Source organism: Anomaloglossus baeobatrachus, chromosome 3 (genome assembly GCF_048569485.1).
Source record: "Anomaloglossus baeobatrachus isolate aAnoBae1 chromosome 3, aAnoBae1.hap1, whole genome shotgun sequence".
Lineage (NCBI taxonomy): Eukaryota > Metazoa > Chordata > Amphibia > Anura > Aromobatidae > Anomaloglossus > Anomaloglossus baeobatrachus.
In genome coordinates, this window is record NC_134355.1 from 237,417,646 (window position 1) to 237,441,976 (window position 24,331).

The 24,331-nt window shown below is 41.1% G+C and overlaps 1 protein-coding gene across 10 annotated transcripts in view; it reads left to right on the forward strand.

Moving 5' to 3' along the window:
- The window catches only part of PDE10A (phosphodiesterase 10A), a 699,109-nt gene that overhangs the window by 552,225 nt on the left and 122,553 nt on the right, over positions 1-24,331 (forward strand). For all 10 annotated transcript variants that reach the window (XM_075339766.1, XM_075339763.1, XM_075339773.1 and 7 more), the window contains 4 exons: positions 16,551-16,737; positions 16,970-17,112; positions 17,960-18,043; positions 23,030-23,180. In XM_075339766.1, coding sequence (XP_075195881.1) covers positions 16,551-16,737; positions 16,970-17,112; positions 17,960-18,043; positions 23,030-23,180 — 565 coding nt within the window. The remainder of the gene's footprint in view (positions 1-16,550; positions 16,738-16,969; positions 17,113-17,959; positions 18,044-23,029; positions 23,181-24,331) is intronic.

The following is a 24,331-nucleotide window of genomic DNA, read 5'->3' on the forward strand; positions in this document are numbered from 1 at the left end:
TATACCACAATTCATCAATTGGGGAAACTGATATTATAGGGTAAAAGTACACTCCTTATATCAAAGTAATCCCCCACCAGGGTATATCAAGACACCACTTGATAGTGCAGTGATAATCAACCACAAATTAGCTTATGTGAAACACCCATCCCAACAATGAGGGTGGCGTAGCAATTCACTCAGTCCAAATATATGTGGAAAAAATAAGGAACAATCTCACCATACTGCCGTTACTTGGGGATGGTGTTCCTCTTATTACCACTGTTTATCTGTCAGACAGGTTGGCCTTTTCATGAATCCCCCGGTTTTAGCCAGGTATTTCCACAGGATCCAGACCTTATGCCCACTTCTGACTCATAACAAAGCTCCACTCTCAACGCGTTTCCCTTGTCATCAGGAGAGCGGTGTATTATGGACCGTAGATGTCCTCACATAGACGGACACATGCTATCAAAAAGAACACATGACTGTTATCAGCCAGATATACACTTAAGCGGCGGTAATCATCTCCCAAAACAGCCTACTCACTGTGGTCCCAGCCTCCCGCGTGCATCAGAACGCTAAGCCGTATCCCACTCGGCTGGGTAAATGGATATTTACAGCCGCCGCCACGGCGTGTGACGTCGCATCCGCCCATCGGTCACGTGCCCGGAAGATACACACGCCTCCCGATGACGCATGCGAGTCAGCAGAGTGCAAGGTGGAACGCAGACCATTGCGCCTGCGCGGTCGCAAGTCTAGCGTTTATATATATCGCACCAAAAACTTTTACATAAACCCATCCTGATAAATGGATCTCAGATGCGAGGGAGATATCAAAGGAAAGGGTCTCCCAGGACAAATCAAGCACACTGCAAGTAAACCGTTGCTGTGTATTCAACCCACACAGCGGCAGCAAGTCCAAAAGGGATATAGCATTTCGGAAACACAGGCAAGGAATATTCATATGGCAAATCAGAGAACCATCAGAAATTACCCTAAAAGAACTAAAGTGATGAAAATACATTAAAAATATTAAAAAAAAAATTTTTTATTTTTTTATATATTGGGAAGGAAAATTTATTATTGGAACTAATCCACTTGACATAAGAGCCTAAATAATGGGGCATGCATAAGAACCATGTTTTAAACCAAAAGGGGTCAGAACAATAAAGGAAGGGCAATAAGAAAACCATCAATGGACCCCGAGAAAAAGAAACACCACCACCAATCTCACTGTTAGTCTCAAAAACTTGACTAAACCCTACCTATCATGTGGGGGTCGGCACCCTAAAAAGTCGGTGGTTGGTGCCCCCACTCGGGCGGCGACTGTCCCTCCTAAAATCTGTTCAAATACCTACACAAAGGGTGCAAAGGACAGTGTTTCATTGAGGCCCCGTGGTTTAACAGTGCCCAACCAATAAATCCACTTCGTTTCTTGCTTAACTATAGTATCATAGTATCATAGTTTTTAAGGTTGAAGGGAGACTCTAAGTCCATCTAGTTCAACCCGTAGCCTAACATAAAAAAAAACAAACCATGAATCATCAGATCCATCATGTATATTAGTACATATTAACCAGGGTCCCACACATACAATATAGTCCTAAAAATGACCACTAGTACTTATTATTTTAATAAAGTCAAATAGACAAATTTTTATGCAAAAGGCAGTATAAATTTATTGTTCATAAATAATTGAAGGCACACAGTGCATGAAGTGAATTTTAAAACCATGCATACATATGACAGGACAGTGCGTTAGATCAATTTACGTAATGGCGCTGGTAACAAACAGTATATATGTTGGAGGCTAATTAGTAGGTCAAATATACAGTCAGTATAGATGGGAACCCGTAGCCTAACATGTTGATCCAGAGGAAGGCAAAAAAAACCCCAATGTGGCAAACAAGTTCCAATGGGGAAAAAATTTCCTTCCTGACTCCACATCCGGCAATCAGACTAGTTCCCTGGATCAATACCCTGTCATAAAATCTAATATACATAACTGGTAATATTACATTTTTCAAGAAAGGCGTCCAGGCTCTGCTTAAATGTTAGTAGTGAATCACTCATTACAACATCATGCGGCAGAGAGTTCCATAGTCTCACTGCTCGTACAGTAAAGAATCCTCGTCTGTGATTATGATTAAACCTTCTTTCCTCAAGACGTAGCGGATGCCCCCGAGTTCCAGTCGCAGGCCTAGGTGTAAAAAGATCTTTGGAAAGGTCTCTGTACTGTCCCCTCATATATTTATACATTGTGATTAGATCTCCCCTAAGCCTTCGTTTTTCCAAACTAAATAACCCCAAGTTTAATAACCTGTCTTGGTATTGCAGCCCACCCATTCCTCTAATAATCTTGGTCGCTCTTCTCTGCACCCTCTCCAGTTCAGCTATGTCCTTCTTATATATCGGTGACCAGAATTGTACATAGTATTCTAAGTGCGGTCGCACTAGTGACTGGTACAGAGGTAGAACTATATTTTTTTCATGAACACTTATACCTCTTTTAATACATCCCATTATTTTATTAGCCCTGGCAGCAGTTGCCTGACACTGTCCACTAAAGTGAAGTTTACCATCCACCCATACACCCAAGTCTTTTTCTGTGTCTGTTTTACCCAGTGTTCTACAATTAAGTACATAATCATAAATGTTATTTCCTCTACCCAAGTGCATGACCTTACATTTATCTACATTAAACTTCAATTGCCACTTCTCAGCCCAATCCTCCAATTTACATAAATCTCCCTGTAATATAAAATTATCCTCCTCTGTATTGATTACCCTGCAGAGTTTAGTATCATCTGCAAATATTGAAATTCTACTCCACATGCCCCCAACAAGGTCATTTATAAATATGTTGAAAAGAAGCGGGCCCAATACTGACCCCTGTGGTACCCCACTATGAACTGAGACCCAGTCCGAGTACGTACCATTAATAACCACCCTTTGTTTCCTATCACTGAGCCAGTTTTTAACCCAGTTACACATATTTTCCCCTATCCCCATTATTCTCATTTTATGTACCAACATTTTGTGTGGCACCGTATCAAAAGCTTTTGAAAAGTCCATATACACAACATCCACTGCATTTCCCTGGTCCAGGCTTGAACTTACCTCTTCATAGAAGCTGATCAAATTAGTTTGACAGGATCGATCCCTCATAAACCCATGTTGATACTCTGTCATAAGGTTATTTTTCTTGAGATACTCCAGTATAGCATCTCTCAAGAAACCCTCAAGGATTTTACCAACCGTAGAGGTTAAACTTACCGGCCTATAATTTCCCGGCTCAGTTTTTGTCCCCTTTTTGAATATTGGCACCACATTTGCTATGCGCCAGTCCTGCGGTACCGACCCTGTTATTAAGGAATCTGAGAAGATTAAAAATAATGGTCTATCTATCACAGAACTCAATTCCTGTAGTACTCTGGGGTGTATGCCATCCGGGCCCGGAGATTTGTCAACCTTAGTGATTTCGAGGCGGCGGCGTACTTCCTGCTGGGTTAAGCAGGTAATATTCAAGGGTGAATTTATGGTATCACTGGTCATGTCATCTGCCATGGCATTTTCTTGTATAAAAACCGTAGAAAAAAAGTCATTCAGCAGGTTGGCTTTACCCTCATCCCCTTCCACCATTTCACCAAGACTATTTTTAAGGGGGCCAACACTATCGCTTTTCAGTTTTTTACTGTTTATGTAGTTAAAGAATATTTTAGGATTATTTTTACTTTCTCTCGCAATGAGTCTCTCTGTCTCAAACTTAGCTAACTTAATTTGCTTTTTACATATTTTATTTAATTTTCTATAATTATATAATGCCTCATCACTACCTACCCTCTTTAATTCTTTTAAGGCTTTCTGTTTTTCTTTTATTGCTTCCCTTACAGCTCTATTTAGCCATAGGGGTTTCCTCCTATTTCTAGCATGTTTGTTCCCATAGGGTATATTTTCTGCACAAGCCCTATTCAGGATGCTCATAAAAGTCTCCCATTTGCTTTGTGTACTTTTATTACTCAGTACATCATCCCAGTTTATTGCACTAAGATCATCTCTCAACCGTTTAAAATTTGTTTTCCTAAAGTTTAGTGTCCTTGTAGCCCCTCTACTAGACATCTTACTAAAGAATACATGAAAACTTATTATTTTGTGATCACTATTCCCCAAGTAACCCCCAACTTGTATATTTGATATGCGGTCTGGCCTATTGGTTAGTACAAGGTCTAGTAGTGCTCCCCCTCTTGTGGGGTCCTGTACCATTTGTGAAAGGTAATTATCTTTCATTGTTATCAAAAATCTATTTCCTTTGCTGGAACTGCAAGTTTCTGTTCCCCAATTTATATCAGGATAGTTAAAGTCCCCCATAATAATTACCTCTCCGAGACTCGTTGCTTTATCAATTTGCTTTATGAGGAGATTCTCTACCTCTTCCATAATATTCGGCGTCTTATAACACACCCCTATCAGTATTTTATTATTCATTCTCCCCCCCTTATCTCCACCCATAGGGACTCTACATTCTCAGTACCCTCACATATGTTGTCACGCAGGATGGGTTTTAAGGATGATTTTACATATAGACACACACCTCCCCCTCGCTTATTTGTACGGTCATTCCTGAATAGGCTATAGCCCTGTAAATTAACAGCCCAGTCATAGCTCTCATCCAGCCATGTCTCTGATATCCCCACTATATCATAATTTTCTTCCAACAATATTAATTCTAATTCCTCCACCTTATTTGTGAGGCTTCGGGCATTAGTGTACATGCACGTTACGTATGACTCTGTACCTATATTCCTGCTTACTGTATTGACTGTCCTAACCCTTCCCCCATTACCACCCCCAATTTCATTACTTGTGCCCTGGTCACTATCTGCACTACATTCCCCTTCTATAAAGTGAATACCCTCGCCCCCCATTCCTAGTTTAAACACTCCTCCAACCTTCTAGCCATTTTCTGCCCCAGCAAAGCTGCACCCTCCCCATTAAGATGCAGCCCATCCCTAGCATAGAATCTGTAGCCAACTGAAAAGTCGGCCCAATTCTCCAGGAACCCAAAACCCTCTTTCCTACACCAATTCCTGAGCCACCTGTTAACCTCCCTGATCTCTCTTTGCCTCTCTGGTGTGGCTCGTGGCACAGGTAGTATTTCCAAAAATACCACCTTTGAGGTCCATGCTTTAAGCTTACAACCTAATTCCCTGAATTCATCTTTAAGGACCTTCCACCTACCTCTAACTTTGTCATTTGTGCCAATGTGTACAATGACCGCTGGGTCCTCCCCAGCCCCTCCCAGTAATCTGTCAACCCGATCAGCGATGTGCCGAACTCGAGCGCCAGGAAGACAACACACTGTTCGGCGATCCCTGTCTTTGTGACAGATTGCCCTATCTGTCCCCCTAATAATTGAGTCCCCCACTACCAGTACCTGTCTTGCCTGCCCTGCACTCCTATTCCCCCCCTTACTGGAGCAGACACTCCTCTGGCATTCAGAGGTCATGCCTTGCTGCAGCAATGCTACCCCTGTAATGACATCCCCCTCATCTGCCAAGTTTGCAAACCTATTGGGGTGTGTCAGTTCAGGACTAGCCTTCCTAGCACTTTTCCCTTTACCCCCATTTCTAACTGTCACCCAGCTACCTACCTCACCGTCCTGCCGCTCCCTACTACGATCCTCCCCCACATCTGACCCAGCAAGCTGCTGCTCAGTGAGCAGCAGACTCCTTTCCATATTGCTAATGCATCTCAGAGTTGCCAGCTGCTCATTTAGATCCAGTATCTGGGCTTCCAAACGTGCAACTTGCGCACATCTCGAACAACAGTATGCACCCTCGAACGGCTTTTCAAGGACTGCATACATGAGACAAGATGTACACTGGATCACATTAGCAATAGTGGAGCACATTTTCTAATGGGGATAGCACTAAACAAATGTTAAGTAATTAAACAACTAAATACAAACAATTCTACTCACACTTACTTTTGCTCACACTTTGCTCACTCACGCTCACAATGAAAAAGACAGGCGGTGACTCTTCACTTATCTCAGAAGGCACTGGGAATAAGCAAATTATCCTCGCAAGACTCCTTCCCTGGCTTTCAGAAGTCTTCCTTCCGGCTGTAACGGCCAAAACCCGGTTCTCCTTGAGCTCGCGGTGACTCTTCACTTATCCCAGAAGGCACTGGGAATATGCAAATTATCCTCGCAAGACTCCTTCCCTGGCTTTCAGAAGTCTTCCTTCCGGCTGTAATGGCCAAAACCCGGTTCTCCTTGAGCTCGCGGTGACTCTTCACTTATCCCAGAAGGCACTGGGAATATGCAAATTATCCTCGCAAGACTCGCAAGACTATACTTTTGTCCCAGTCCCCCCCCTCACTGGTAATGGTATAATCTCAATCCCTTGAAATGAAATACATTTGGGATCCCCATTATGTTCATCATTAATATGTCGCGCCAGTGGGGTGTCATTTTTTAATCTGATCTCCCAAAGGTGCTCTCCCACTCTTCTTCTCAATTCCCTCTTTGTCTTTCCGACATACTCTTTTTTACATCTACATGTGGCCTTGTAGATCACTCCTTTTGATTTACAGTTAATGAAGGTTTTAATTTCATATTGTTTGTTCATTACATTAGAATAAAAATGTCTCCCAGTCTTAATAAAATTGCAGGCTATACAACCACCACATCTAAAACACCCATTAATCTCGCTCGGAAGCCATATTTTCTTATTGTTGTTATTTTTGGCTGAGAAATGACTATGTACCAATCTTTCCTTCAAGGAGCGTGCTTTTTTGTAAGTTATCCCCGGATTATCTGGTAACATTGGGGCAATATCCTCGTCCATTTTCAAAATGGACCAGTGTTTTTTCAAAATGTTATGTACCTCTTCTGCACCATTATTATACGTAGTAATGAACCGTATCACCTCCTTTTGTTTTTCTTTTTGTGCCGGGGTATTCAGGATTTTAGTTCTATCCTTACATCTTACTTCTGAAAATGCCTGATTGATCACCTTTTCCGGGTATCCTCTGTTTTTTAAACGGTAATTCAAATCCTCTGATTGTTTTAGAAAGAGGCCCTCTTCCGAGCAGTTCCTCTTAAGCCTGAGAAACTGCCCTTTAGGTATACCCTTCTTCAGGTTGGTAGGATGTCCACTCTCCCACCTCAACAAAGAATTTGTTGCGGTGGGTTTACGGTACGTACTTGTGATAATTTCACCCTTTTCGTTTTTTTCTATCAGAACATCCAGGAATGGCAATTTTTTCCTATTTACCTCATGGGTAAATCTGAGACCCAAAGTATTGACATTAAGGACTGACACCATCTCAAATAGTTCCGCCTCTGATCCTCTCCAAAGCAAGAACACATCGTCAATAAAACGACACCATAGTAGGATTTTCTCCGTATTGATCAAAGACTCCTCCCCGAATATCACAGTCTCCTCCCACCAGCCCAGGGTTAAATTAGCATACGATGGAGCACTAGGACTCCCCATCGCAGTACCCCTGAGCTGGTGGAAGAAGGATCCCCCAAAGAGGAATGTGTTACACTTCAGGCCAAAGTCCAGGAGTTCCAAGATGAATTGATTATGACTCTCACATTGTCTACCCCTTTTTTTAAGGAAGTATCCAATTGCCTCTAGTCCTACCTCGTGTTCAATTGAGGAGTATAGAGACTCTACATCTATACTAACCAGCAAGGTGTCATTGTCAATAGTCACACCTTCTAGTTTCTTTAACAAATCCGTGGTGTCTCTTAAATACGAGTCCAAAGCCAACACGAAGGGTCTCAGGAGTTTGTCGATGTAGAGTCCTGTATTCTGGGTGACACTCCCTATCCCCGACATGATGGGTCTTCCCTTCAAGGGTTCAAGACCCTTATGTATCTTGGGGAGGCAATAGAAAGTGGGGATGATAGGAAATGATGGAAACAAAAAATCAAATTCCGTTTTGTCAATCAAACTATTTTCTATAGCTCTAGATAGGATGTCTTTTAGATTTGAGAGATATTCAGCTGTGGGATTCTCTCTCAATATTTCATAACCCTTCCTATCATTCAAGATCTTTAAACACATTTCTTTGTAATGACTGGTGTCCATTAACACTATGTTGCCCCCTTTATCCGATTGTTTAAACACAATCTCATTATTTCTTTCCAGGTCCAAAAGGCATTCCATTTCAACTTTCGTCAGATTAAATTTCTTCCTATGCTTGATTTTTAATGATTCCATATCCCTGGTAACCAGGTTACAGAAAATGTCTATAGATGTTGTTTCATTCAGAATGGGTGGCATTTTACTGCTCTTTAATTTTAAATCTGTAAATGGGCCCTTACCATCAATGTTCGGGTTGGGGTCCTCCAGACTAAATAGTAACCTTACATCATCAAGAATTTCCACTTGGATTCCCTGTTCTTTACAGACTTTTTTATTTTCAATGCAAAAAATTTTTTTCCACCTTAGCTTTCTAACAAAAAGATTCAGATCCTTTATCGCCTCAAACAAATTAAAGTCAGAGGTTGGTACGAATGATAACCCTTTACTTAGCACTGTCAATTCAGGGGCTGATAATATTTTTTTGGATAAATTTATGATCTGAGCGGCTCCATCTGGGGGGAACCCCCCTCCCTGATTCTTTTTGCTCCGTAAAAAATGTCCTTGCTCTAAAAAATGACCAGGGTTATGGGCACCTCTACCCTGAAATCTACCTCTTCCTTTGTATTTGTTTTTTCGATTCCTACCACCTCCTTTCGTATCTGAAAAATCTGTATCTGTCGACGTACCCTCGTTGTCACTCGGTTTACTGAATCTCTGTGTTTGAAAACTATAGGCCTTATTTTCCCTGAAATCCTGCACGTCTCTCACATAGAATTTATGTTTTTTTTCCTTTAAATGGTATTGATGTTTTTCAATGACGTTCTGTAGCGTTGTTTCTTTAGCCACAAATTCAGTATCCCCAGAAAATTTCTTTGTTATCTCCGTTTGCTCCTTTAGCAAGGAGTCCAGATTACTCAGATTCTTTTTTTCTTCCTCTAATAGCAAAATCATTAGTTTAAGGGAGCATTCTGTCACCTCTTTCTGCCAGTTGGAAATTAACTCAGGGTTTTTATATCTGAAATTTGGAGTCAGTGATATCCTAAGGTTTCTGGGAACAATTTTTTCTTTTAAATAACACTCCAGGGATTGAATCTCCCACCAGGAGGTTACTCTATTTTTATAAATCTTAGTGAGCCATATCCCAGTACGTTAAATATATGGAGTAGCAAACTGGACCAGGTATGAAAATTGAATACAAATTTAGCACAATACCACCAAATAAATAATAACGCCTAAAATGTACCTTTTAATAATATTTGTATTTAATAAAATTTGTATTCAATTTTCATACCTGGTCCAGTTTGCTACTCCATATATTTAACGTACTGGGATATGGCTGGTTTTGTGGCAACGGGAATAGACACAAGTATTTGGGCATCAGAGGCCAAGGAAGTTTTTTCTGAAGGAAGTTTTGTGCAGAAAAATATACACCATCGATCAATGGGGCCTTTAGAGAAATCACTAAGATTTATAAAAATAGAGTAACCTCCTGGTGGGAGATTCAATCCCTGGAGTGTTATTTAAAAGAAAAAATTGTTCCCAGAAACCTTAGGATATCACTGACTCCAAATTTCAGATATAAAAACCCTGAGTTAATTTCCAACTGGCAGAAAGAGGTGACAGAATGCTCCCTTAAACTAATGATTTTGCTATTAGAGGAAGAAAAAAAGAATCTGAGTAATCTGGACTCCTTGCTAAAGGAGCAAACGGAGATAACAAAGAAATTTTCTGGGGATACTGAATTTGTGGCTAAAGAAACAACGCTACAGAACGTCATTGAAAAACATCAATACCATTTAAAGGAAAAAAAACATAAATTCTATGTGAGAGACCTGCAGGATTTCAGGGAAAATAAGGCCTATAGTTTTCAAACACAGAGATTCAGTAAACCGAGTGACACCGAGGGTACGTCGACAGATACAGATTTTTCAGATACGGAAGGAGGTGGTAGGAATCGAAAAAACAAATACAAAGGAAGAGGTAGATTTCAGGGTAGAGGTGCCCATAACCCTGGTCATTTTTTAGAGCAAGGACATTTTTTACGGAGCAAAAAGAATCAGGGAGGGGGGTTCCCCCAGATGGAGCCGCTCAGATCATAAATTTATCCAAAAAAATATTATCAGCCCCTGAATTGACAGTGCTAAGTAAAGGGTTATCATTCGTACCAACCTCTGACTTTAATTTGTTTGAGGCGATAAAGGATCTGAATCTTTTTGTTAGAAAGCTAAGGTGGAAAAAACATTTTTGCATTGAAAATAAAAAAGTCTGTAAAGAACAGGGAATCCCAGTGGAAATTCTTGATGATGTAAGGTTACTATTTAGTCTGGAGGACCCCAACCCGAACATTGATGGTAAGGACCCATTTACAGATTTAAAATTAAAGAGCAGTAAAATGCCACCCATTCTGAATGAAACAACATCTATAGACATTTTCTGTAACCTGGTTACCAGGGATCTGGAATCATTAAAAATCAAGCATAGGAAGAAATTTAATCTGACGAAAGTTGAAATGGAATGCCTTTTGGACCTGGAAAGAAATAATGAGATTGTGTTTAAACAATCGGATAAAGGGGGCAACATAGTGTTAATGGACACCAGTCATTACAAAGAAATGTGTTTAAAGATCTTGAATGATAGGAAGGGTTATGAAATATTGAGAGAGAATCCCACAGCTGAATATCTCTCAAATCTAAAAGACATCCTATCTAGAGCTATAGAAAATAGTTTGATTGACAAAACGGAATTTGATTTTTTGTTTCCATCATTTCCTATCATCCCCACTTTCTATTGCCTCCCCAAGATACATAAGGGTCTTGAACCCTTGAAGGGAAGACCCATCGTGTCTGGGATAGGGAGTGTCACCCAGAATACAGGACTCTACATCGACAAACTCCTGAGACCCTTCGTGTTGGCTTTGGACTCGTATTTAAGAGACACCACGGATTTGTTAAAGAAACTAGAAGGTGTGACTATTGACAATGACACCTTGCTGGTTAGTATAGATGTAGAGTCTCTATACTCCTCAATGGAACACGAGGTAGGACTAGAGACAATTGGATACTTCCTTAAAAAAAGGGGTAGACAATGTGAGAGTCATAATCAATTCATCTTGGAACTCCTGGACTTTGGCCTGAAGTGTAACACATTCCTCTTTGGGGGATCCTTCTTCCACCAGCTCAGGGGTACTGCGATGGGGAGTCCTAGTGCCCCATCGTATGCTAATTTAACCCTGGGCTGGTGGGAGGAGACTGTGATATTCGGGGAGGAGTCTTTGATCAATACAGAGAAAATCCTACTATGGTGTCGTTTTATTGACGATGTGTTCTTGCTTTGGAGAGGATCAGAGGCGGAACTATTTGAGATGGTGTCAGTCCTTAATGTCAATACTTTGGGTCTCAGATTTACCCATGAGGTAAATAGGAAAAAATTGCCATTCCTGGATGTTCTGATAGAAAAAAACGAAAAGGGTGAAATTATCACAAGTACGTACCGTAAACCCACCACAACAAATTCTTTGTTGAGGTGGGAGAGTGGACATCCTACCAACCTGAAGAAGGGTATACCTAAAGGGCAGTTTCTCAGGCTTAAGAGGAACTGCTCAGAAGAGGGCCTCTTTCTAAAACAATCAGAGGATTTGAATTACCGTTTAAAAAACAGAGGATACCCGGAAAAGGTGATCAATCAGGCATTTTCAGAAGTAAGATGTAAGGATAGAACTAAAATCCTGAATACCCCGGCACAAAAAGAAGAACAAAAGGAGGTGATACGGTTCATTACTACGTATAATAATGGTGCAGAAGAGGTACATAACATTTTGAAAAAACACTGGTCCATTTTGAAAATGGACGAGGATATTGCCCCAATGTTACCAGATAATCCGGGGATCACTTACAAAAAAGCACGCTCCATGAAGGAAAGATTGGTACATAGTCATTTCTCGGCCAAAAATAACAACAATAAGAAAACATGGCTTCCGAGCGAGATTAATGGGTGTGTTTTAGATGTGGTGGTTGTATAGCCTGCAATTTTATTAAGACTGGGAGACATTTTTATTCTAATGTAATGAACAAACAATATGAAATTAAAACCTTCATTAACTGTAAATCAAAAGGAGTGATCTACAAGGCCACATGTAGATGTAAAAAAGAGTATGTCGGAAAGACAAAGAGGGAATTGAGAAGAAGAGTGGGAGAGCACCTTCGGGACATCAGATTAAAAAATGACACCCCACTGGCGCGACATATTAATGATGAACATAATGGGGATCCCAAATGTATTTCATTTCAAGGGATTGAGATTATACCATTACCAGTGAGGTGGGGGGGACTGGGACAAAAGTATACTTAAGCAAGAAACGAAGTGGATTTATTGGTTGGGCACTGTTAAACCACGGGGCCTCAATGAAACACTGTCCTTTGCACCCTTTGTGTAGGTATTTGAACAGATTTTAGGAGGGACAGTCGCCGCCCGAGTGGGGGCACCAACCACCGACTTTTTAGGGTGCCGACCCCCACATGATAGGTAGGGTTTAGTCAAGTTTTTGAGACTAACAGTGAGATTGGTGGTGGTGTTTCTTTTTCTCGGGGTCCATTGATGGTTTTCTTATTGCCCTTCCTTTATTGTTCTGACCCCTTTTGGTTTAAAACATGGTCCTTATGCATGCCCCATTATTTAGGCTCTTATGTCAAGTGGATTAGTTCCAATAATACATTTTCCTTCCCAATATATAAAAAAATAAAAATTTTTTTTTTTTTAATATTTTTAATGTATTTTCATCACTTTAGTTCTTTTAGGGTAATTTCTGATGGTTCTCTGATTTGCCATATGAATATTCCTTGCCTGTGTTTCCGAAATGCTATATCCCTTTTGGACTTGCTGCCGCTGTGTGGGTTGAATACACAGCGACGGTTTACTTGCAGTGTGCTTGATTTGTCCTGGGAGACCCTTTCCTTTGATATCTCCCTCGCATCTGAGATCCATTTATCAGGATGGGTTTATGTAAAAGTTTTTGGTGCGATATATATAAACGCTAGACTTGCGACCGCGCAGGCGCAATGGTCTGCGTTCCACCTTGCACTCTGCTGACTCACATGCGTCATCGGGAGGCGTGTGTATCTTCCGGGCACGTGACCGATGGGCGGATGCGACGTCACACGCCGTGGCGGCGGCTTTAAATATCCATTTACCCAGCCGAGTGGGATACGGCTGAGCGTTCTGATGCACGCGGGAGGCTGGGACCACAGTGAGTAGGCTGTTTTGGGAGATGATTACCGCCGCTTAAGTGTATATCTGGCTGATAACAGTCATGTGTTCTTTTTGATAGCATGTGTCCGTCTATGTGAGGACATCTACGGTCCATAATACACCGCTCTCCTGATGACAAGGGAAACGCGTTGAGAGTGGAGCTTTGTTATGAGTCAGAAGTGGGCATAAGGTCTGGATCCTGTGGAAATACCTGGCTAAAACCGGGGGATTCATGAAAAGGCCAACCTGTCTGACAGATAAACAGTGGTAATAAGAGGAACACCATCCCCAAGTAACGGCAGTATGGTGAGATTGTTCCTTATTTTTTCCACATATATTTGGACTGAGTGAATTGCTACGCCACCCTCATTGTTGGGATGGGTGTTTCACATAAGCTAATTTGTGGTTGATTATCACTGCACTATCAAGTGGTGTCTTGATATACCCTGGTGGGGGATTACTTTGATATAAGGAGTGTACTTTTACCCTATAATATCAGTTTCCCCAATTGATGAATTGTGGTATATCAAAAAAAACCATATTGATTATATGGGTTGTGTATGAGGGTGAACTCTGGATGCTATATCCTTGGAGAGTTTCCTACCCTCCCATACTCTGGCACATGCGGTGCTATTCGTTTTATATGTCTGTGTTATTTTAAAGAGGTATTTTTAAAGAGGTATTATTAAAAGGTACATTTTAGGCGTTATTATTTATTTGGTGGTATTGTGCTAAATTTGTATTCAATTTTCATACCTGGTCCAGTTTGCTACTCCATATGTTTTTGTAAACAGCTAAAATAACAAAACTTGTGTCACTGTCCAAATATTTCTGGACCTAACTGTATGGTCTCCTTTGAATCATAGGCTATACAATGGGTAACATCATGTAGTGAGTTACTTATGTGGCATATATATATATGTGATTGTGGCTTCTTGGAGACTGTGTATGTATGGATGTCAAGCTATAGCCTTAATAGCCTTAGAGGTTGTATAGTTAGTAAGCATTTATAATCATAGTTCCGCTGTATATAATATGATGCATATGTTGTGTCTACACATTCACTTGTGATAATATTTTTGAAAATAAAAACGATTGGTTTTTGAAAAATCTTGATTTCCATCTTTATTGGGCTTTTGATCGTTTTTTTTCCTTCTTTCTGCCATTCTTCCTTGCAGATCCTCTCCAGTTCCGTCAGGTTGAATGGTGAATATTGGTGGACAGACATTTTCAGGTCTCTCCAGAGATGCTCAATTGGGTTTAGGTCAGGGCTCTGGCTGGGCCAGTCAAGAATGGTCACAGAGTTGTTCTGAACTCACTCCTTTGTTATTTTAGCTGTGCGCTTAGGGTCATTGTCTTGTTGGAAGGTGAACCTTCTGCTAAGTCTGAGGTCCAGAGCACTCTGGAAGAGGTTTTCTTCCAGAATATCTCTGTACTTCCCTGCATTCATTTTTCCTTCAATTGTAACCAATCATACTGTCCCTGCAGCTGAAAAACACTCCCATAGCATGATGCTGCCACCACCATGTTTCAGTGTTGGGATTGTATTGGGCAGGTGATGAGCAGTACCTGGTTTTCTCCGCACATACCGCTTAGAATTATCACCAGAAAGTTTTATCTTCGTCTCATCAGACCAGAGAATCTTATGTATCATAGTCTGGGAGTACTTAGTGTCTCTTTTTTTTTTCTTTCAAACTCTGTGGGCTTTCATATGTCTTGCACTGAGGAGAGACTTCCATCGGGCCACTCTGCCATAAAGACCCGACTGGTGGAGGGCTGCAATGACAGTTGACTTTGTGAACTTTCTCCCATCTCCCTACTGCATCTCTGGAGCTCAGCCACTTTGATCTTGGGGTTCTCCTTTACGTCTCTCACCAAGGCTCTTCTCCCACGATTGCTCAGCTTGGCTGGACGACCAGGTCTAGGAAGAGTTCTGGTGGTCCCAAACTTCTTCCATTTAAGAATTATGGAGGCCACTGTGCTCTTAGGAACCTTGAGTACTGCAGAAATTCTTTTGTAACCTTGGTCAGCTCTGTGCCTTGCCACAATTCTGTCTCTGCGCTCCTTGGGCAGTTCTTTTGACCTCATGATTCTCATTTGGTCTGACATGCACTGTGAACTCAGAGAGCAATAGAGAAGGGTGTTCAATTGCCGCGCCAACAGATCACTCATTCAGATGATGAAGACCAATGTCACTTTATTTTCATACAGGTCTACGTGTTTCAGGAGCACCGCGTAGACCTGTATGAAAATAAAGTGACATTGGTCTTCATCATCTGAATGAGTGATCTGTTGGCGCGGCAATTGAACACCCTTCTCTATTGCTCTCTGATGTCTGCCACTGGGTGGCTGCAGCCGTGGATCTTGTTTTACATGCACTTATAGTAGTTGTGACTGTCACAACTACATCAGGTGAGTGAGTTTACTCCCCCTTCCCCACCCCACATATATCGGGGTAAGACCCTATTTGCGCTTTTTTTGTCCACAGCCTCCTTCTATGCACTGTGAACTGTGAGGTGTTATATAGACAGGTGTGTACCTTTCCAAATCAAGTCCTATCAGTTTAATTAAACACAGCTGGACTCCAGTGAAGGAGTAGAACCATCTCAAGGAGGATCACAAGGAAATGGACAGCATATGACTTAAATAAGAGTATCTAAGCAAAGGGTCTGAACACTTATAACCATGTGATATTTCGTTTTTTCTTGTTTAATAAATTTGTAAAAATGTCTACATTTCAGGTTTTTTTCCTGTCAAGATGGGGTACCGAGTGTACATTAACGAATTTTTTTAATTTACTAAATTGCTGCAGTGAAACAGAGTGAAAAATTTAAAAAGGTCTGAATGCTTTCCGTACCCACTGGGTATGTGTGTGTGTGTGTATGTATATAATATAATTCAATATTATAATAGTTCAAAACCCGCCAAGGACAACATCTGCAAGGAGTTTGTATATTCTCCCCGTGTTTGCGTGGGTTTCCTCCGGGTATTCCGGTTTTCTCCCACACTCCAAAAACATACAGATAGGGAATGTAGATTGTAAGCCCCAAGGGGACCGTGTTGCCAATGTTTGTAAAGTGCTGTGGATTTAATTTAATAGCTCTATATAAATGATTAAATATATATGTGTGTGTGTGTATAATATATATTGTAATTAAGCTACCAGAAGAATCTATTGCATGATGTATCTCCTAATACTCTGCCATTTTTGTATTTCTGCAGAGAAGTAGACCTTTATACTGGTTATACAACGAGGAATATCCTATGTATGCCTATTGTGAGCAGAGGGAGCGTTATTGGTGTTGTGCAGATGGTGAACAAGCTAAGCGGAAGTGCCTTCTCTAAAACAGATGAGAACAACTTCAAAATGTTTGCTGTTTTTTGCGCTTTAGCCTTACACTGTGCAAATGTGAGTTGGCTTCCATATTCTTGTCTCTAATTGTAGAAAACATCATGTGTTTTATTTGTGACTTTATAGCTGAAATGGTATCAGACTTCTTTTATCTGCCATAACGATGCTAAAAGGACTGCATCTCTGTGATTTGGGCTTTGAACTGAAGACTGGAGGTGACTGATATAGATTTGTGCTTTATACCTGGAATATCTGCTGGTTTTTTGTGTTTTTTTTCTCCATATTTCAGATGTACCATCGAATACGCCACTCTGAGTGCATTTATCGGGTGACTTTAGAGAAATTGTCTTATCACAGTATTTGTACTTCAGAGGAATGGCAGAACCTCAAGAACTGTATCATTCCAGCACCTATTTGTAAAGAGATAGAATTGTAAGTAAAGGCTGCAGAATTGTAAACCTGAGTTAATAGGTGTTTTGTCACACTAGAGAGCGGACTGGGGTTTTCCTTTTTATTTTGCTGTACTGTGCCTATAGCCAAGAATTGTCTCATCAGAGACACCCTCTTCTGAAATTGATTGATTATCCTGGGTCCAGCTCCAAGAGACCCACAGCACACCCCAGATTGTGTCAGATGTAGACCCTGCAGGGTAAATTTAGTATGTCCGAAGTGTGGCCAACCATGTAATAATACAAGAAGAGCCAGAAATTCTTTAAGCGCTGCACTGTTTTTATGTAACAACTCCTTTTAATTAATTTATTTGCAACTGCATACACAATATCCATATGTTGCTATGGTGGCTCTTTTGTGATATGCCGGCATTTCATGTGTCAATTGTAGTGCAGCATTTTAGGTGCATGTATCCGTTATGAATTTTCAGTTAAAATCCTAATTACACTGACCTGGTGAAGTTTTTTTGTGCTAACAGTTTATCTTTTTCTCAAAATTATGTAGTCTGCCTATGACTGATTAACAAGCAGGGTACAATTATGAAGCTAAATAATTTTTTTAGCCCGTATGTTTAATTCTACAATAAAATTGTACCATTTTGTCAGGCGCGCTTTTTTTAAAAAAAATGTTTGCCCTCACTTTTTTTATTTTGCTCTTTTTTGTGTGCTTTTTTGACTCTTCTCTCTCCTCCTCTCCTCTCCTCTCTCCCTCAAAAAAAAATTTACTAGCATTTTCTGCTGTACTGTTTATAGGTGTGAACTCACATTATTGTGTAAGCTTTTTATAAAAATGTGTAATATATATATTTTTTTTCATTTCATATATAAAGATACCACTTTGATATTACACCCTTTGAAGACCTATGGCCAGCCATTTATGTGTATATGATACATCAGTCTTGTGGTCAAACTTGGTAAGATTATTAGTAGTAGAAGTAGTAGCGTTGTTATTATGTTACTGTATTGTTATGTTGTCATTATGGGTGTGTGATTCTATGTACATATTATGCACATAATTACACAGTACATACAATTCATCTACCTTTCTTGTGCATGGGCCAATAGTGGGATGTAAAAGTTTTGGCACCACTGGTCAAAATTGAGGTTATTGAGAACAGTTAAGCAAGTTGAAGGTGAAATGATCTCTAAAAGGCATAAAATTAAAGATGACACATTTAATTTGTGTTTTAGGTAAAAAAAAACAAAACAACAATTTTCATCTTTTATATTTTAAAAATTACAAAAAGGGAAATGAGGTAATGCAAAACTTTTCGCACCCTTTTGAGATGGTGATGTTGCAGCCAATGGCACGGAGAACCATTCTTGGGTAGAGGGAAGAATTGATTCAATGAAATTTCAACAAATTCTTGATGCAAACATCATCTGTAAAAATGCTGAAGTTAAAAAGAGAATGCATCCTACTCATGGATAATGATACTAAACACACTTCAAAGTCCCCTCATCTGAACTTCATTGAAATTCTGTGGCTAGACCTCAAAAGAGCAAAGCATGCAAGACGATCCAAGAATCTCACAGAACTGGAAGACTTGCCATGGAAGAATGAATGAATGAAAATCCCTCAAACAAGACTTGAAAGACTCTCTTGACTGGCTACAAAAAGCATTTACAAGCTTTGCTACTTGCCATATGGGGTGCTACTAGGTACTAACTATGAAGGGTGCCCTAACTATGAAGGGTGCCCAAACTTTTGCATTGGCCCATTGTCCTTTTTTGTTAATTTTAAAATATAAAATATTTTTTTTCCCCTTAAATACAAAAAAAATGGGACATCCTTTTTATGCCTTTTTAGAGATCATTTCTTCAACTTGCTTAACTATTTACAATGACAGTAATTTAGACCAGGCGTGCCCAAACGTTTACATCCCACTGTACTTCCTTCCACCACCTTAATAGAGAACTGCAACATCACTTGATTAAGATGCATTGTGGCATTGTAGTTCCCTACATGGAGCCCTGAGAAGCTGCTGTATTTATCTAGTGGAGAGCAGGGTTTGTGCAGATTAACTTGACCTTTTTTAAGGAAATATCCTTGTGATATGCCCATTTCTAATAGAGGTGGGCCTCTTTTAGGTGACCCTACAGTTTGTCGTCATAGGGTTGTAGGTCATATCATAAAGTATTAGGGGCTGAATAGTTGACCTGACTTAATGTTGGCTATATTTGCAACACAAGGAAAGCTGTAATTTAAAGGAGCTGTCAAGTGCCTCTGTCCCACCTTATCTGAAGAGGCAAAAAGAGAGTGGCAATTACCTGGGGCAGTAATGTCACAATCCAATGGACAAATATGTATTTGTACACGCTATGGCATTAACATTGTAAAGATGTGCTGGTAAATTTTACACAACTCTAAGGCTATGTTCGCACTGGGCGTTTTTTGCAGTGTTTTTTAGCTGCAGATTTACCTTGGTTTTATGCAAATCCATGCTAATAAAACCCTGCTGTTTACAGTTCCTGCAAAGTCTGAGATTTCTGAAATCTCATGCACACAAATACAAACACATCAGGATTTTTTTCTGATTGTTTTGTGAAATACCTCCAGTTTTTGCTGCATTCTGAAAAGAATGAACATGTCAATTCTTTTCAGCGCTTTTGCTACGATTATTCACCCTTGTGACAGGTGGACTCGCAGATACCCTGTATCAGCGGGTCTAACCGGGTTAATAGAAAACCCGGTTATCCCCGGAATTAATCCAGGGTATCTGGCCGCCACTTAAATGGTGGTGGGGATAGGGGGATTAGAGCAGGCACGGTATATTTACCGAATCACCGGTGCGGATGTGCCTCCCACGGCTCCTCCACTTCCCCACTCATTACATATTCACTGCTTTCATCTGTGATTGGTTGCAGTCAGACGCGCCCCAAGCATCTGACTGCAACCAATCACAGACCCGGTCTATACAGAGAATGAGTGAGCCGCTCAATCAGCAGTGACCTCACTCAGACTATACCTGTGACCGAAAATCACCTGAGTGAAGTGACCGCTGATCATGCAACTCATTCATTCTCTGGAGCTCACAGCAGGCAGTCCAGTTCTATGGCTGCTCACTGTGATCTTCAGATGTATCAGAGCTGAATCTCCGTGGGACCTCGTGTAGATTACGTCGAACCACAGGGGTGTGATTATGGGGTTAATAAAGTGGTGAAAGAGGGGGATTTTTGTATTTTATTTCAAATAAAAGATTTATTTGGTGTTTGTGTGTATTTCTTGTCACTTATTATAGATTGGTGATGCAGGGTGTCTCATAGACGTCTGCCATTACCAATCTAGGACTTAGTCGCAGCTTTGAGCTGGGATTAACCCCTGATATTACCCCAATTGCCACCACACCAGGGCGATTCGGGAAGAGCCGGGTTAAGTGCTGGGATTGTCGCATATAATGGATGTGACAATCCTGGGCGGCTGCAGGCTGATATTTTTAGGCTGTGTCTCCCCAGCCTGAGAATACCAGCCCCCAGCCGTATGCTTTATCTGTGCTGGGTATCATAATATGGGGGGACCCTGCGTAATTTTTTTTAATTTATTTTTTACTGTACGATAGACCCACAGATGCCAGTGGGGGGGAAGCAGTGAATATGCACAAGGCTAATGAGCGGCACTGGAAGTAGGAGGGGCTGCGGGAGCAGGTACTGTTGAGCCTAGAATATATAGGCTCCTCCCAGGTTAGTGGGCATGAACGGCTAGGTTAGTGAGCTTGGAGATGTTTTCTCCCTTCCACTATAATGATGCTTTGCCTTGCCCCCCTGCCCCCATGTGATAGGGGCCTGTTGAATGATGTCATACCTGGGAGGAGCCCATACACTCTAGCGTTTACCGGAGACTGGTAAGTATAGTGCGCCTGCTTTATATTTTTTTTTATTTTTTTAATACCAGAGTGCCGAATCAGGTCAGTCTAGACCAGGCCCAGTACTGGGATACCCTTGAACCCTTGCTGGTCATAATATCACAGAAAAAAACGCTGTAAAAACGCCACAAAAACCACACCAAAACCTTAGGTGACTCCCATGAGACATCCTGCCACAAGATCAGGTTTTGGTCAGGAAAAAAACGCTGCAAAACGTCCTGTGTGAACATAGCCGAACAGTGTTGTTGAGGCCGTAAACTCCTCACAGTAGATGTTGGCTGCTGTGTTTCTCTGAAGTCTTGCACTAGACTGTACACCTATGACTATTACCTTTTGATCACACCCAGTATAACAACGAACATGCATAGATGCTGCTGCATTTTAAACTGGAACGTTACTGGGGCAAACATGTAACATTTCCAGTTTATTAGATTACCACACGCCTTTCTTGCAGGGTGTTGAATGGTTGTCATGTACATCTGTTTTGCTTGAAGTATCTCTTCACACCAAATCATAGAGCGGCTGTACAACCCCTTAAATTTCCCTCCAATTTGACATATGCGAAGGATGAATAGGCGATTTCATATATGTCTGCTCATGTACAGCCCTGGGAGGTAAAGCATTACTGGGCTAAGGCTATCTTCACATTTCCGTTTTTTGCATCAGTCACCTGCATTGCTTGACGCTTGTGACTGATGCGTTGTACAACTGGTGACAAGAAATGGAATTGATTGTCATGAGAAAGCGGATTCCTCTGGTGAAATTATTTCAGTAAAGAGAGAGAGAACGATCAGCTGATCACTCTGAAAAGCCGGCCTCCAGGAGATTAGCTGATTGCTCTGAAAAGCCGGTGATGGTTTTTCAGCTGATCGCTCTCAAAAGCTAGCTGCCGGGAGATCAGCTGATCGCTCTCAAAAGCTGGCTGCTCATTTCAGTTTAAAACCTGCGTGGGATGGGGGGGGGGTAGAGAGAGGGGAACTTATTTTACATGATTTCGGACGTTTCGCCAGACATGCTGGGCATGCTCAGTAAAACGTGACAGATTCCTGCACTGGAATCCATCGCGTGACGCAAGATAACGGAATCCTGCACCATAGACTTACATTACGCCTCCTGACGGATTACAACGGAATCCTGCGGGGTGCGGGTTTTTTGCGCAACAAAAAACGTTGCATGCTGCGTCACTCCCGCCCGACGGGCAGTCAGTAAACGACTCATGTGCCACGCATGCAACGCAGGGTCATCAGTCACAATCCGCCGCTCATACAAGTCTATGGGAAACAACGGAATCCGCCAAACGGATTGCGTTGTTTATCAGAGCGGCGGATTGTGACTGATCCTAAACAGAAATGTGAACATAGCCTAAGGCGACCTGATGCCTTTTCAGAGCATTTGTATTTTGTCTTTTAGTGTTTTTATGTTATTTGTTTTTGTTTTTAAACATGAGAGATCATAAGTGATGAATTGCTAACAGATGACATCTGTTTGTTTGCCATGTTTGTTGAACATCTCAAATTGTAGATCTTAAGATGTTTTACCAATGTATGTAAAGCGCTATGGAATTAATAGCGCTGTATAAAAAATGAATAAATAAATAAATAAAACAAATGTTTGCATGAATTTTGCAGTGCGTGTATATCTTTGGTAGGGTCTTCCATCTCAATCACCGAAACATGGGATTTAAACATCCAGATGAAGTAATTGAGGTAAAATAGACAAAACTCTGACACTTTAGACTCTGTTTGCACTTTCCTGGCTGTGTCCATCTTTTTAGGTGGGCACAAAAAAATTAGTAGGCTATATTCTTGTGCCAGTCTGGAAAGGCAGATACTCCTGGAAAGGTACAGAAATAGACCTCAGAATTTCAAAGTTTAGGCTCCTTTTGCCTTAGTTAACACCATCAGGGTTACATCTAATTCAGGTTTCTCAGTGATTCAGATGGAAGTCCTGCACAAAGACATGGACGCACTAAAAACATTTGAATGCTTACTGACCCGGTTTGATTCATAATTTATTAATTTTGTTTTCTTTTTTAAGCTTTGAACTTGAAAAACTGTGTCGTTTTACTATGTCGGTGAAGAAGAATTATCGGCGAGTACCCTATCATAATTGGAAACATGCAGTAACAGTATCACATTGCATGTATGCTATATTACAACATAACAAAGAATTATTCACAGATTTGGAAGTAAGACCTCATTTGTGCTGCAAATTTTCTCTGTTTGCTCATTGTGTAATATAATTTCCAGTTTAAATTTTGCATAAACGCTGTATTTTGTGTGAAATACATTAACCCCTTAACGACTTCTGATACGCATATAAACGGATGTTGGTCAGTGGCCTTATTGTGATCGGCAATAAGTGAATAGCACCGCCCCGTGGGTGACATTCCCATGGGTAATAACTTTACATGACAGCTGGCACCCGTGGTCATGGCCCCAATTATTTTTTTTAACCAATCGGGGATGCTTAACCCATTAAATACCACTGCCAATCGGGACAGCGGTATCAAAGTGGTTAAAAGGAGGTTAGAAGAGCCCCTCTGGCACCACGATCATAATCATGGGTGCTGATCATTGCAATGGTAACCTGAGGTCAGCTGATAACCCCAGGGTATGGTGGCCTATAAGATGCAGCTATAAGCTGGGTCTTATAGTCTATCAGTGAATTACTGGCAGGAATCATGCACTGCTGTCCATGAGCACAGCAGTGCATAGGACCAGTGATTAGAGTAAAAAAATATGTCCCACAGCAGGTCAAAGTAAAGAAAAAAAAAAGAAACACACAAAAAAGCGCAGAAAAATCCCATACCTGTTTTGTTACTAAAAACAATTTTCCAGGTTGTCCAATGATAGCACTACCGGAGGTTGTTCCTCATATTCTGTATAGGGACAGGAAACACAAGATGTTAAAAACCGCTACCTCCTCCACCCCTCCAGTATTTTTCCTGTTCCTATACAGGAAAGATGGAGAAAGAATAGTTGAGCGAGTAGTGGCTCCTGTATAGCGCGTTATGCAGAAGAACTCGCTCAGAACAGACTCAAGAGGATCGGGGGGAGGTCACCTCTCTCCTTCCTCCTGTCAAGTGGTCCAAAGCCGAAACCTCTCCAGGGAGGTCCCTCAGCCTGTGCCAGTAGAGCGGGAAGTGGCTCCTGACGCTCGCTGTTCCCCGGTGCATGGGGGGCTCTCGGTGTCCTGCTGCAAGCTGCCATGCACTTCCAGACATTGTGCAGTGTATGCGCTCCACTCTGGAACACAATTTTAACCCTTCTAACTTCCTAACAAAAAAAAAAATGTTTCAAAAATTGTGCTGATGTAAAGTAGACATGTGGGAAATGT